Here is a 15,628-nt window from a genome sequence, read left to right on the forward strand (position 1 = left end):
TATCAGGCCTTGATGTACTGTATGGACTGTCTCACAACCACCTGTCACCAAGAGAAACAGAACTTCATAAACCCCTAAAAGATTAACTTCTCAGAAAGATGAGAACAGATCTGAGATAACCAGTAATGTGCCTATAGCCAAGAAAAGAGGACCCGACAGGCCCAACTCTGTAAAGGAGATACGCAGCTTTCCGAGTTCAACCTGGAATCATTCTATTTCACATTGTAACTGATCTGAAAATTTTATAATATTCTAAAATTTTTACTAGCAATTGGTCAACTTTTGTCACGTTCTTATCTGCATTTTTTTCTAGTCACTATTCCACTACAGAGCAAGTGTTAAGTCACTGGGGGGGGGGTCTGATCACTACAGGTATACTGGTTCAAGGATGGCAAGCAGATTTCAAAGAAAAACACACATTTCAAAATGAACAGAGAAGAAGATGGAACATGTTCTTTACATATTGAAGATTCTACTAATGATGATGATGGCAACTATACGATTATGGCTGCAAACCCACAAGTAAGGTGTTTTATTTTCCTCTACAAAAATGCTTTTTTCACCTTTTTGTAATATATGTTAATAAGAGCACAGATTGGGCCACCTAGTCTGACATCGAGTGGTGACTATATAAAAAATCAGATGCTTCAGAGGAGAGGAGAGGAAACCATGTAATGAAGAATGATGAAACGACTCCCCTATTCTTACACATCCCAGTCACCATCATTACGGACCTTTTTTCACATTAATAACTCCTGCCCTATTTTCTGACCCCCCCACTGTTGCTGATAGATACCTTTTGAGGTGTGGTGACAAGACAGACATGATATTTCAGGCAGAAGGAATACAGCAAGGGGAAACAAAAAGTTACATCAAATTTGGAAGTGTTACCAAACACAATTACTCTTTATCTAGGATGTGAAGATGTGGATCTGCAAATAGCCTCATCCCCTAATACCATTCTCCTTCACCCTATGTGCTAGCATAGCTGTTTATTTAGCAGTACACCCAAGCAGATCAGGCAACTTTTTCCAGTTTAAATTTTCCCTTTCTTCTGAATTATATTTCAGCCCAACTACTTTTCAGTTTCTGTGTGGCTGCATGAACGACTATGCTAGTACAAAGTTACTAGCAGACAGTACCTGTGGAGACACAGTAGCAGGCAGGAACAAGCAGGGACAGACGCTGCTTAAGCTGGTTTACACAGCACTGCTGCTAAATGCATTGCCACAGCCTGGAAGAGTGAGAAACACACTGCTCTAGACACACAAAGAAACCCCTGCCTCAACTGCACTCCACCGCATGCTAATAGCATTTGCTTTGAAAAAGTAATATTTACACTATAGTTCAGTTACTTTATAAAAATAAATCCTAACACATTGTAAATGTTAAATATTTATACTTTGAAATGAGTTATTAACCAACTATTAATTCTGTTTCCATTGTGATTTGCAGGGGAGAATCAGTTGTTCAGGCCACCTGATGGTTCAGGGTATCCCTGTTCGGGGCCGAATATCAACAATTCAGCCTCACAGGTAAAAGGAAAGACAAGTCCTTCAGACCCTCTTTATGTTTTTTACTGAAGGCATTCAAAATAACTAGCTACTGTACTTCAATGCACTCTGTACTTCAGTTCTCAACCATAAAATGGAAATAACAGCAGCAGTTCCCTCCCAACAGGTCACTTCTAGAATGTAGTATTTTTGAAGGTCATCTTAAATACAGTGAAGTTTAAGTTTAAAGTATTGTTGCATTTACCTGTTGCAGTGGAGTTAAAGGCAAGGGATGGATTAGCAAGATGAAATTCAGCCAAAAAAGCAAAAAGAAGTGAAGGACAGCTTGGAAATCCAACAATATTACATGACATAGTTAATTTGATAATCTTTCTAAATGGAAAATAGGCAAGTACTAAATTACAATCAGTCCATTTCTTTCTGCCCTTTTATTTAACTCAAGCTATCTGTTCATCCTTTTCCACAATTTCGTCCTTTTTTAAAGCATTAGGGAAAAAAAACTTGACTTCCTAACATAAACATGCGATTTTTGTGTTGCAGAACACGACCCCGGGTGCCAGAAGGAGACAAAGAGGCAGTTCAAGAACGTTTTTTCAGGCCATACTTTCTACAGGCTCCAGGTGACATGGTAGCACATGAAGGGCGACTTTGTAGGTTGGATTGTAAGGTATTAACTGCTTCCTCTGTTCATTCTTACTTTCCCTACCTCTGTATGCGTATTGCTAGGTGTCTTGGTGCACGCATGAACACTTTCTGTTGAAGTTTTAATGTTTCATTTTTTAAAACTATTTCTTATTGCCATTGTCTCTGAGCTGATTCAGGGGATTTCTTTTCAACACATGCTATATGGAATGAAGAACATATAAGTAGAAGGCTCACTTAAAAGGTTGTTCAAATTACTAGGTATGTTCACCGTGTCCTTTACCAGTCCTAACTCCAGAAGTTCATCTGGGAATGACAGGTCCTTCTGCTCCATTATCAGATTCTTGAACATAATCCAGAATAGCACAAAACCATGAGAAAGAGAGGATTCAGCATGTTGTATTCTGTTCAAACAAATGTTCCCATTGTATTAGACTGAATTAGTGAAGATTAATACTCCCTGAAAAGAGGGAACAGAGCCCAGTTCATTTTATGCTTCCCCAGCACGCACAGATGCAGAGCATCCCCATTTACAGATTCAAATCCCCACATGAGAGAGTTGTCAGAGGTTAGAGTACACACAGTGAACATCCTGTTATTGAACAGCTTTAAGAAACTCATCTGCTTCAACATATTTTGGTAGTCCCTCTATGTCCCAGTAGCACAGCAATGGTGGTAGTGCTGACACGGACCTCTTCCATGCTCCAGAATATCTCCTACCCTGAAGAGGGTAGAAGCTCTGAAGCAGAAGTTAATGCCCTGAAATGAATGAGATTCATTACTACTCAATTTACGATGCAAAGTTTACTAGGGAGCATGCCAAAGAATTTGGTTATTCTTAGCTCTGCTATCCTGGCAGAGCTTGTGAAGCCCTAAAGCATGTCTGGTATTGCACAAACCTGGAAGACAGCAGTCCTCGTTCAGGCAAGTTCCACTTCCCTCTTTCTCTGGTTTGTAGAATATTGTTTGGAAAGCAATATTTTAGACATGAGAAAGTACTTCTATTTATTGGAAAGATCTTTAAGACTATAATACAGTCTACTAATCTTTCTAAAAAATACTTAATCTATAGTGTTCTAAAGCATGTAAGTTTAACAGCTACAAAGAACTATAACATTCTTCATCAAATTTTACAAAATATAGAATCATTTGTATAGAACTCTTTTTCATCTCTATTATACTCTGTAGTGGTTTAGAACCATGGTTTTGATTTATACTGAGCACTAAAAAAACCAGAAAACTAGCAGATTACTAGGAGTCTTTTGTGAATCTGATATATAACCAAGTTTCTTCCTTTCTGACTAAGAAAAATGTAGGCATCTCATATATTTGTTTCTCTTGGGATTATGTTGCTTGTTTGTTTTCTGTTTTTCTCCCTTTTGGAACTAATCAGCAGAAAAAACAGAAGTTGAGAAATAAAGAAAAAATCTTTCTATTCTGGATTCTGACATCATTCAGATGGTATCTGAAAAAAGGCATATGAATTTACTAAAATCTATTTGTCAGTCGGACATTTGTCTCTAGCTGTTTTACTGTCTGTTAGGTGAGTGGGTTACCAACTCCAGACCTGACGTGGCTTCTAAATGGCAAACCTGTGCTACCAGATGGCACCCACAAGATGCTGGTCAGAGAGACTGGAGTTCACTCTCTGCTTATTGATCCTCTCTCACAAAATGACGCTGGGACTTATACTTGCCTTGCCACTAATAAAACAGGACAAAATTCATTTAGTCTGGAGCTCACCGTTGTAGGTAAGAATCATTGAAAAACTAGTCACAATGATGAAGTTATTTGTACGTGCTTCTTCAAACTTACCTTACTTGGTTTCCCTACAGACAAGCATAAATAAATAGTTAATCCACTGATAGTAGGAGAGTTCAACAGCTATAAAACTTATCTAATGAGGCCTGGCACTCAGTCAATAGGTGCACTCCTGTTATTAACAGAGGGCTGTAAGAATTTTGTCTCATCATCACTTTACCTCTTTCGTCTTGGCAAAATGACATTCTTAATTTTCTCCAAAGAAAATGCTTAGGGTTAGAATTCATAACATATGTTGAGGTCTCCTAGATTTCAGTCCCAGTTTTATTAGTTTAAAAATGTTTTGAAATATAAAAATACAAATCTGAATACTGTTTTTTAATAAAGCCTTACAAGATGTGAGATATTGAAATTCACAGATCTGCCATTAATTTCCTGCAATGGTAGTTCGTTTAGACCCATTAGATATGCATACATTCTTTTATGAACATCAGCTCTCCCTATTATTTTCTTTATGTTCCCTTACAAAGACTATGTCATGGCATGTCACTTTCCTTCCAATACCCTATTAAAAGGTCACAATCTATTTTGATATCACAAGAATAAATTTTCATCATGTTCTTTCATACTCTTCAAAGCAAAACAAAGAATAACATACCTGTTGTTCAATAATTCTTTTTCTTTTTCCAGCAAAGGAAGTCAAAAAAGCCCCCATGTTTTTGGAGAAGCTTCAGAACTGTGGTGTTCCTGAAGGGTACCCGGTCAGATTAGAGTGCAGAGTTGTGGGAATGCCACCCCCCATATTTTACTGGAAGAAGGATAATGAGACCATCCCATCAAACAGAGAGAGGATGAGGTATTGTGCCATCATACCCATGCTTGGAGTTTCTTGTGGCTGGACCAATTGTCTACATGAAAACCTGTGTGATAAGTACAGGTGGTGTTCTTCTTAAAACAATTTCTTTCACCCACATAAAGTTTTGAAAAGATGGCTTCACTGTGAGGTGAACAATAGCTATTTCCTTGCTTCGGAATAAAGGCATGGAGCATGATACGCCACTGCTTCAGAGAGTGGTGACAGACCTTTCAGGCCATAGGCCTGATACAGCATATGCATCTTCTTATCAAAGATACTATGATACACTATTTTAATTCATTTTAGCACCTTATGCTCTCTCTAAACTATTTTTCCCCACTTTAGTTCTAACTATGCATGAATTCAAACTCAGAACAGTTAGGAACATGGTTTTGAATGCCCCAGAGCACGGGATAGTAGAGAGCTTAGCATATCAGATACAGAGGCTGATAACAAAGTTTGGTCACAAACATAGGCAAAGACTTTGATCCATGCTTACAAAATACAACGTTTGGGTTCAGCTCTTGCATTCAAATGCACCACTGTTTTTTAGGTTTTGCAAAAGAAAAGCTGATAAAACAATGTGCCTGGCTGTAATTAATGAGAAATTAATTGCTTTCATTTATTTTTTAAAGATTTCTACTTCAGCATAAATCTGATTTTTAATATTTTATTTCACTTGGCTCCAACTAATGATTTGATGCAGTCATTGGATCTCTGAGATCAACTTCAAGAAGTACTACATTTTTACACACATACCCTGCAGGCTATCTGTAAAGAAAAGTGGCTCTGCAGCAGCATACCTATCACGAGGGAAAGCTTGAAAAAAATCTTTCAGTGGTCTCTCTGTCCCCACTCAGACTGCTGTCCCTCTCCAAAAAGCCCACCTGACTCTAATCTTCTATAGCTTGTAGTCTTTATTCCTCTGCCTCTAAGGCAGATTATTCAAGGATTTATTTCAAGTACTGGTACTTTCACAGGAATTATGGTTATACACATGCAACTACTGTAGTTAATAACAGCTGTCGTAAAATGCCTCATTTCCAGTTGTTTCACAGAAGCTTAGAAAATAAGTTTTTGCTTCAGCTCAGCAGAGGAATGACTAAGGGAAACCTGCCACACCTCAGAATGCCAGGAGCTAATATCAGGCTTGTAACACCACTGCTATTTCAGCCAGTCATGACCAGACTGCCTGTCCCAAAGGCTTCAAGGGGTTCTGCATAGATCCATGTGAGCAATGGGCAGCATTGTCCTTGTTTGTCCCTAACTTGCCTCTCTATTATCTTCCTGCCTGAAGCCAAGAGACCTTTTTTCTATCATGATATGGACATGCATGAACTTCTATAGTAGTGCACCCCCAGTGTAAGGTAAATTATGTAGTGCAGGGAGCAAAGGGTGAATGTTCCCTTTTTTATTAGAGCTGTCAGAAGCACAAAATGTCCTCTTGACCTGAAATTTTGTGGTTTGATGGTTCATTCCAGTTCATAAGGAAACAAAATCTCAAATTTTAGAACTTCCTGCAACTTCAAGTATTCTGATGTGCTCATCTCCCACCCCTTCCTTTATAATGAGGGAAACACTTGGGTTGATATAAAGGACCAACCACAGCCTAGAGAGCAGAGGAGCCCCAGTTCTCTGATATACTACTGAATAGTTTTCCCTGGAAACTGCAGCCAGAAAGTCTTGGATCACTGAAGAGCAAAGGAAGAGAAAGGAATAATGAAGCAGCTTTCTTTTAGAGTGTTGGCTAAACAAATCTTTAAGACTTTGCCACACAGTCATTTTCTCATGGAAAAGGGTGCCATAAGAAAGTTTTTGACCGGCTCCAGTTACTGTTGTGAAAAATATCACAACTTTGTACTAATGGTGTTTGTTACTGGTGTTTTGTTATGTTATTCTTCCAGCTTCTGAACTAAGAAAAAATACATTATGACTGTGCAGCAGCTTTGCATGTGTTTAGTTCATTGGAATTCAATAAACAATTCCAATATTAACACATACAGGGCAACAATTCAGCTCACACTATCACACCACGGCTTTGCACAACTGAGAGGAGCAAGAACAGATTTCAGCTACTCTGATCATTGGTTGAGGCCATACTGAAAGCAAACCTATTGACTATAAATGTCTTGGACTGCTACCTCTTTGAGAATAGAAGTTAGGACTTATCTATTTCATATTTAATGTACATATTGTAAAATCTCAAAGTTGATATGCTCTTGAGAAATACTAATTCCAAAACACTTGTATTCCCAGCATGCATCAAGATGCAACAGGGTATGTGTGCCTCCTCATTCAACCTGCCAAGAAAGCAGATGCTGGCTGGTATACCTTGTCTGCAAAAAATGAAGCTGGTATTGTCTCTTGTACTGCTAGACTTGACATATATGGTAGGTATTGGCTAGTAAGTAAAACAAATCAGAATTTATTTTCTTTGACTGGTCTCAGCCCCCACCTAGTTCTCAGTTCGTAAACTGCTGGTTTTGATGTGAATCAGAAATTAGTGTAACAGCATGGCCACAGCTTAATGTGGCCACCAGGAGGAGGTATAATGATACAGCTATATGACCAAATTAGCTCTCCTGCATCAGTTTAAAGGCAGGTAATGAGAAAAAACAGAGGAGGAGTTTTGCACAATATTCTCTACTCCCATTTTCCACCTTCCAAATGCCCTAGACACATAATAAACATGTATTCAAGTTGAACCTTAACTCTGTTCCCTCTGACTCATGCCTGTGCTACAGCCCTGACCTGAGATGGAACAATAAATTGCATAAAAGAAAGTAGACCCCTTCTTCTATGGACCATGTATAATGCAAACTATGCCTAATTAATGGAGACTAGTTTCCATCTAACATGTTTGTCTAGGACTCAGAAGGCCCCAGCCCAGTTCAAAAATTACAGCACATCATTTAATTACTCTGTATCTATGCAAGATGTAATAGTTAAGACAATTTATCTAGAGCAAGAGAGTACTTTGATCACTTAAGCAGCATAATAAAACAGAAATCATATTCCACAAACTGTTGGATTATAGCCATACCCTCAAAGGAAAAAAACCCCACATTTTCAACTTTATATTTCTCATTTTGTAAAAAACCCAACACTTAATTATCAGGGATAACCCCAAGTCACCAGTGCATCCCTGTTTTCCACCACCTTGTGGTGATATAGACAATAGTAATATAATGGTCAGGAGAGGGCTGGTGAGAGTCTGATTCAAAAAAGGTCACAGAAAATTAAAAATAATTCCTTAGGTATCTAAACGTTGCAAGACATAAATTAAGTTTCATATGAAGGATTCAAAGTACAAACAGGAAAAAGATGGAAAGTAAGAAATGCTTCCTGATTCCAACCACATTTTCTAAAGACGCTGCAAGTCTTACACACCAAAGGGAGTGACAGAAATAATTTTTCTTTGTCCTATTTTGAATGGACGGGGTTGGGGGATTGAAGGTGTGGTCTGATATTTGCAATTCCACGTGCAAAGAAAAAATAAGGAGTGTATTGTTCAAATAGAAACAAATTGGGGGCTGCAAGCAAAAAGGAGGCTCTTTTTCAAATATTTCCAGATAGACAGGATCAAAATTCAGCATGGAAAGACATTTCCTATCAATGCTTAACATGTAGATTGTAGGTCTCCCACACTAAGCTATTCTCAGACTACTGTAGCCTGAACTTCTACCCTTTCGTTTTAATTGCTGACAGATACGTTTGTCCAGTTTGGATGCAGACCTGGAGGTTTTGTATGGAAAAATACCAGAAAAGATAACATCAATTTCCCCTTTCTGAAGTGTTTTAAGAATGATAATTATTAAGTATTATATAAAAGCTAAATATTCTTACAAAATTATAATGGCATTTGTTCATATGGGAACATCTTCAATGTTACTTTTAAATTACTGAATATGTGTCTTTGGATTACATTTCTTTCAGTATCTTTTAAAAAATCTAGGAAATGTGTTACTACTTATAAGTAGTTGAAGGAAATAAAAATTGTAATCACTTCATAACAAAAATTCCCTATATTATTACTTTGAAATTAAATACCATAAAAAAAAAAATATCAGGAAGTCCCACAGAAGATGGAGTAGTCCAGTTTGTTCATCTCTGTTCATGCTATGGTATGTTTTTAGTTTTGATTGCAAGAGCTTTGGAGAAGGCTCCAAAGATTAAATGATTAAATTTTTGACTTTGTGAAAGCCATGTAAGTGTTGCCATTGAATAGAACAGGGATGGAATTCCATCTGTAGACTTCCATAAAAATAGTCAACATATGAAAATGGTAATATCTGAAGGAACAGACTCTAAAACAGGCAACAACAATGCTATGCTCTCTTCAAGGATGTTGGAAGCAACTTTTCAGTTGTGTGCATTGACTTCTGTTGTTTCATTGCTAACTTAATTAGAGGTTTATACAGCCTATTCTGTTTCTCTTGCTTCAGCTCAGTGGCACCATCAAATTCCACAACCGATAAAGCTTCGACCTGGTGGCAGCCGATATGCAAACCTTACCAGTCAAGGACTTGATATTTTTTCTGCCTTCCCAACTACTGAAAGCCTTATGCTGTTTTCATCCCCAACCCAAAAGGTGGTGGAGAGTGAAGAACTTTGAAAAACAAACAATTGTTCCAGTTACACCTGCAGAGACACTAGAACTGTGGGGAAAAAAAAAAAAAAGAGGTACAAGTCAAGATGCTCAAGGTTTACAAGCAACTTGTTTGTGATTAAGTATACTGCTGCTGCAAATGTTGCAAGTAACATATCATACAAGACTTTTGCGTATTATTTTACTGCAGGATAATTGTGGTATGGAGTGTTGTGCAATAAATTCAGTACTGTGTAGTTTGCTAAGAATTACATAGTAAACATAGTTTTCAGCACCTAAAAGCCAATACCACTTTTACTGCTTGAATTAAAGCTACTGTACTGTAGCAAGCCATGCTAAGGATTGATGATGTTTAGCTGGAATACTGCCAGTGAAAACATTGACATTACAATAACAACAATCTTGAATGAGCGTAAACAACAAGACTTTGAATGTAATTCTAAAAAACATGCCAGATAATCACAAAGCACAAGTTAAAGGGAAAAGATGTAACTCATTTTTATATATTATTATGCCAGATTATCTTAGAATTTTTGAACTCAAGACTAGGTAAATATAGCGTTTCATGTAGGTACAGCTGTATACCCTATATATTTATAATTGTGTGTGTGTGTACTCCATGAACTGTGTATTCATGGTGTAAGGATTCATAAAATAAGGTACAGGACACGTGCATAGGACGCTAACATAGGAAACAAAAATTCCTGGTGTCTGAAGCATGTTCTCTAGAGCCCATAGCTGAAATTATTTTCCAGATGTGCTTCATACTTTTTTCTTTACAATGTTACTGATTCTCTGCCTTTAAACACAGATGATACCAACCTTGTAACTTCATGGTTTTTAAATATCAGTCTCTTTTTCCTAATTTTTAACGTGACTAAAAGAAAAGTGCATCTACCATCTAGTTCATTTTTTAACTAATGGAAAAGGAATTATGATCCGGTGGAATTTGCATTTTCACCATCATTTAGGAAATAATGACAAGTGTGGTGTCTACTATAAAGACAGAGAAAATTATGTTAATATACAAAAGTTATGAAGTTAAGCAACAGTTATGTGCAAAGAGCTAAAAAACCTACTGTAACTAATAGTAGTAATAAATAAGGCAATTAATGAAAGTGCAACAGAAGATGTTAAGTGACAACTTAATGATTGAATTAAATAGATTTAGCATCTATACAGTTGTATTAATACCTCCCAGCACTTAGAATCTGTGAATATCTAAGATGATTTCCTGCATCTTTAAATTACTGCTATCCCTCTTCTTTGGACATTTTTTTCAAGCAGTTCTTACTGCTTTCAACATGGCTGGAGAATGCAACAAAGTCCTGATCAAAGTCACAGACATTAAAAGAAAAATTAACAGATACTTTCATTTTAGACCTTATTTGGATTTTTTCAAATTTAAAAATGTCACTTTAAAAAATTACATATGCAAAGAAAACAATGAGGAGTTATCTTAAGAGCAAAAGGATACTGGATATAGCCAGCGACTGAGTAAGAGACAGCCTTTCATTGGGTTTCCTACAAATACAGCTTATGTTGTCTCTAACTATTGGTTCCCTGAGGGTTTAGAGGAAGTGAATTCCTTGTATTGTTCCACTTCCCACCTGAGTGAAGACCATAAAACAAAACCATCATTATAACTTTCATGCTTTGTTAGAAATCCTAGGCAATTCACCCCAGACTGAACAGACCAGAAAGGTAAAATACATTCTTACCCTGAGAGACAAAACAAGGTGCAGGTATTTCAGTGGGAAAGCAGAAATACCAGTTGTTGCCCACCTTGTACCTCCTCCCTGGCAAACAAAATAAAACTAATATCTATTAAAAGTGATGCATTCATTCAACTGACTTCAAGTTATGGGGTGCCCAACTCAAGACACATTGTGGGTCTGACTTTCCAGGATAGAGAATCTACCGCTCCTCTTATCTTCACTTGTTTTTAGGATGGCTTAGGGATTCCAAAAGTAAACCTAGACTGTGTCATAGCCAGGCAACCCAAATTTAAAGTTTCCCATATTAGTAACTACTCTTGGGAAAATAATCCAAGGAAAGTTATTGAATTTGCCTATTTAACCCAGTGCTGTTGGGAATTGGGAAGAGAGGAAATTAAGACACAAAAGATCAAATTCTACTCCCATCTACAGCCCTGGTCTTCCCATTATTTCATGCCAGAACTGAAGAACAGATTTTGATCCAAAGTATTGCAAGGTGCATATCGGCCATCAGGCTTTATACCTAGCACAGGCTTAGTCAAGCAATTGTCTGCTTAGGACTCCCCTGTGGCCCCGTTGCCTGGCTTTGAGTGAGGCGTTGGACCAGATGACCTCCTGAGGTTCCTTCAGACCTAAGTCACTCTATACTTCCTAAATTGTTTTACTTTCCACTGCCTGTCTGAATACCCTATGTGGATTAAGTCACCTATTGACTGAGCAGAAACTAAGAATTCAAGCAAGCACAAACATTTCCTTTTTGACTGGGATATATCCTATTAGGCAATTCTAGCTACAAGAGTGATCGCTTTAATCGGAGTACTTTATGTAGTTCAGAAGAAAGGAATACTAGTACTTACTACTAGCAAGCATCTGGTTACCAGTGCTGGAATCATACTTGTTAATATTACTGACAGCAGTAGTGGTTCTCACATTTTACAACATCAGACAACACACCAAAAAACTCAGTACAAATTAAAAGACAAAGTGCACAGAGAAAATACGTAAACCATATCTCTTCAACCTTTTCTCCGTGATTTCAGTGGAATGTCTCCAAACTTACATCATTATAACCTGAACTGACAAGCTGAGGACTAAATGGTACAATTTTTTTTTTTAATGTATTTGGAAGTGGGATGACAAGAAGCTACTGCTGAAAGACTTTTCCCAAAAATCTGTGTAAGGATTAATCCTTAGCCATTCAAGAAGGGGCCCCAGAAGTCTCACTGAGAGGTAGGCTACAGAGAGTGGATCACCAAAATCTGTCAGCTGAACTATAACATTCTCTCCTTGACAGTTTTTACTAGCAAAAGGATCAAAAATTTACCCATCACATCTCCCTACATAATGCAGAAGTCAGTAATTTCAATTACTTTCAGTGCATCTGATACAAACAAAATCAGAATCTGATCCCAAATGGTCTGCAGTCATTAAATTTTGCTCATTAACTGCTACAGGACATTTCTCCTCTGCATATACTGAGCCCATAAACTGAGTGTGTAAAGGAAGCTTATGTGAATGGATGTAAATGCTGTTAATTAGTAGTATTGATGTGCTCATCACAAAGACGACTTGCTAGAATAAGACAAAAAATTATGTTTGTGCTGTTAACTGATGGAAAAGCCAAGGGAAAAAGGTTTGTGTAAGCAGCAGAGACAACACTGAGTTGTCACAAAGCACGTGATGCTGCTTGAGTTGATGTCCTGTGAAGGATGGCACTATCTAATCGTACTGTGTCAAGATGCACTAGAGACTATGCCACTGTGCTCCCTTCCTGAACAGCTTGGCTGTTCATTGTTTTTGTTTAATTGAATAACCAATCTGACTTCACGCTAACATGGTATTTCATTCTCTTATTCAGGGCAGGCTACTGCAACAACAAAAATCAATGTTAGAACTTCCACTGAAGTCACTGTTAGCTATTATCTTCCAAAAGTCCATTAAATCACCACAATGTGGAGCATAACATTGTACCAGTGAGATACAGAAATGCTCGGGTTTGTAACCTCTCAGTGTTTTCTGATTCAGAATTGTGTAGGTTTGTTTAATTTCCTATTTCCTTCTAGTCCTGGTTTTGTATACAATCAGAGGCACAGTATATTTCAAAGAAGAGCAGAAATGACAACTTTTGTACTGAAATTCTTGAAAGGAGAAGTATTATCTTTGCTTTAAAATTTTTGTCCAGCTTGGTGCAAACCCAGTCCTCAGCAACATCACATAGCAGTTTGCATTGATATCGCTGGACTTCTTGCCTTGAAACAGCTGGATTGAGTTCCTTTGCTTCCATATGGAAGGTGGAGCATTCCTTCTGAATGCTTCACATCTGCTAACGTGAGGAGAAGATGAGAGTACACACTTCAAATATGAAAAGCCAAGTCTGCAATCTTTATCTTAATATGTAAACAATTGCCAAAGCCAACTGTTTACAGTAATCACAGGTACTTCAAAGCAACAAATCTGGAATAAGAATTTCAAGAACTGTGTTCTTAATGCTACCAAGTTTAAAAGCCTTAGTTTCTGGAAAATGTTTTCATACAAAATTATTAGCAAGACCTAATGAAATATTTTAACTGTTAAATATTGGAGAAGTGATTCACTGTTAACTGCCTTACTGTTTCCAATACAAAGATGTTCACTTTGAGCCTTAAGATTCTATTTTATAATTTTTTTCTTGATTAAAGTTGATATTTTTTATTTTTTTGATCCAAAGCCATTCTCAGTGGGGGGGGAAAAGTGTTAATGTCAGTTTTAAAGTATATTTTAAGTGCATATGAAAGGAAAAAACAAAAACCTGCCTGTTCAGTAATGTATTTCCCTTTGTCTCACCTAAAATTAAATAAATGCTTCAGTTGCATACAAGACTGTGTCCTTCACATGTTCAACTAATTGTGAAAGTGTGCAACAAGACCAGAGGTTTCCTAAGAACTTTGCTGTGACAGCTGATTAATGGAATCAGACCTTACATTACTTAGAAGAAAATCATAAAATACTGTTAAGTTATATACTAGCCATGCTTCTAGCAGGTAGTTGTGAAATATGGTTGTTGCTTTTTTAAACAAATTCTTAATATCAATTTGCTTTGGTTGTGAATTATGCTTTCTTTTTCTGATAACCTCAGCGCCTTCATCAAAGTTTGAAAGAACAAGTTTTCTCAGGGGCACCAGAGCAGAAGCCAAGGAGTCTTTAGGGCAATTTGCATGTTTTAAAGGTCAATAGATTTGCCAGATTCTCCGTATCTTGGAGAGTTAGTCTCCAAAGCCTACGCTTGAGCATGTACTTCTACCTACAGACTGTCATAGCTGAACTCCGTTGTGCCTCAAAAATTCATGCAGTATCTGACTACTACATTGGTCACCTAGCCCACACACTCCCCCTGAAATACCTGTTTACTGGCTCTAGACCAACACTCCTAGAATTTTCTCTGTGCAGTAGGACACTGGAGACCTGTTACAGAGGACTTATTTTTTCAACCCTTAGCTGTGTATCCAGCACTTCAACAAATGAAATGAATGAGGGCCAGTCAAAACACACAAACCACACTGAATTTTACTCTTCTCTATACATGTCTTCAACTTCAATGATTTAGCATATTCTTTGTATAAGGGTCCATTAGTAGACTTTGGAATGAATTTCAAATGAGCAGCAGATGCAAACCCAACTTGAAGGAAGCTGGATCTTATAGCGCAGATACAGAAGAGAACAAGGAAAAAAAAGGATGCACCCCGTTACCTTTGCTGGTACTGATTTTCCCTTTGCCATGTAACCATGTTTCTCCATTCCTACCTGGCTTGATTTCTATGTACTTCTGTGCCTGCTAGGTCAGAGACAATGTTCTTAAGACCATTTTAGCTCAGCTACAGCTTCATGAGCTAAAACAGCTCCTACACATTTTATGATCTCCTCTGATCAACACAAGCTGCTTTTATTAATGTCTTTATACTTCGAGTCCACTGTAGATATCAAGAACCATTTATTGCATAATACGAAGAAATCTTGGGCCATATGTGCTGTGAATTTAATTGGAGTTCTCCATTTATGACTGGGAAATTCTGTTCAGAAACTGACCATCCTTTAGGATCACACAACCTGTTAGTAGCAGGCAACATGGTTTTGTAAAGAAGTGGAAAAATACTGAAGACATTCTGAAATCTTGGAAAAAAAAAACAAAACCAAATGACTATGCACCCCAGGCTGCAGGAAGCCATTCAAAAGTGAACTTCTTGTTTCTTGGAGTTACATATGCAGACATTTTAAGCAAATTCTGTATAAGATAAATTTTGCAAGGTAAGTTCTGTACAAATGAAAACTGAATTACAAATTAGAAAAAAAATTAGTAGACAGCATGTTGTGGTTTAACCCCAGCTGGCAACCAAGCACCATGCAGCCGCTCACTCACCTCCCTCACAGTGGAACGGAGGAAAGAATCAGAAGGGTAAAAGTGAGAAAACTCGTGGGCTGAAATAAAGACGGTTTAATAGGTAAAGCAAAAGCCACGCACGCAAGCAAAGCAAAACAAGGAATTCATTCACCA

General features: G+C 37.5%; 1 protein-coding gene across 4 annotated transcripts in view; it reads left to right on the plus strand.

Moving 5' to 3' along the window:
- MYPN (myopalladin) overlaps positions 1-13,956 on the plus strand; it is a 79,075-nt gene extending 65,119 nt beyond the window's left edge. For all 4 annotated transcript variants that reach the window (XM_069795740.1, XM_069795743.1, XM_069795741.1 and 1 more), the window contains 7 exons: positions 373-522; positions 1,456-1,535; positions 2,055-2,181; positions 3,700-3,907; positions 4,608-4,773; positions 7,030-7,163; positions 9,219-13,956. In XM_069795740.1, coding sequence (XP_069651841.1) covers positions 373-522; positions 1,456-1,535; positions 2,055-2,181; positions 3,700-3,907; positions 4,608-4,773; positions 7,030-7,163; positions 9,219-9,388 — 1,035 coding nt within the window. In that variant the 3' untranslated portion in view covers positions 9,389-13,956. The remainder of the gene's footprint in view (positions 1-372; positions 523-1,455; positions 1,536-2,054; positions 2,182-3,699; positions 3,908-4,607; positions 4,774-7,029; positions 7,164-9,218) is intronic.
- The last annotated feature ends 1,672 nt before the right edge of the window (positions 13,957-15,628 follow it).

Source organism: Haliaeetus albicilla, chromosome 11 (genome assembly GCF_947461875.1).
Source record: "Haliaeetus albicilla chromosome 11, bHalAlb1.1, whole genome shotgun sequence".
NCBI classification, from domain to species: Eukaryota; Metazoa; Chordata; class Aves; order Accipitriformes; family Accipitridae; genus Haliaeetus; species Haliaeetus albicilla.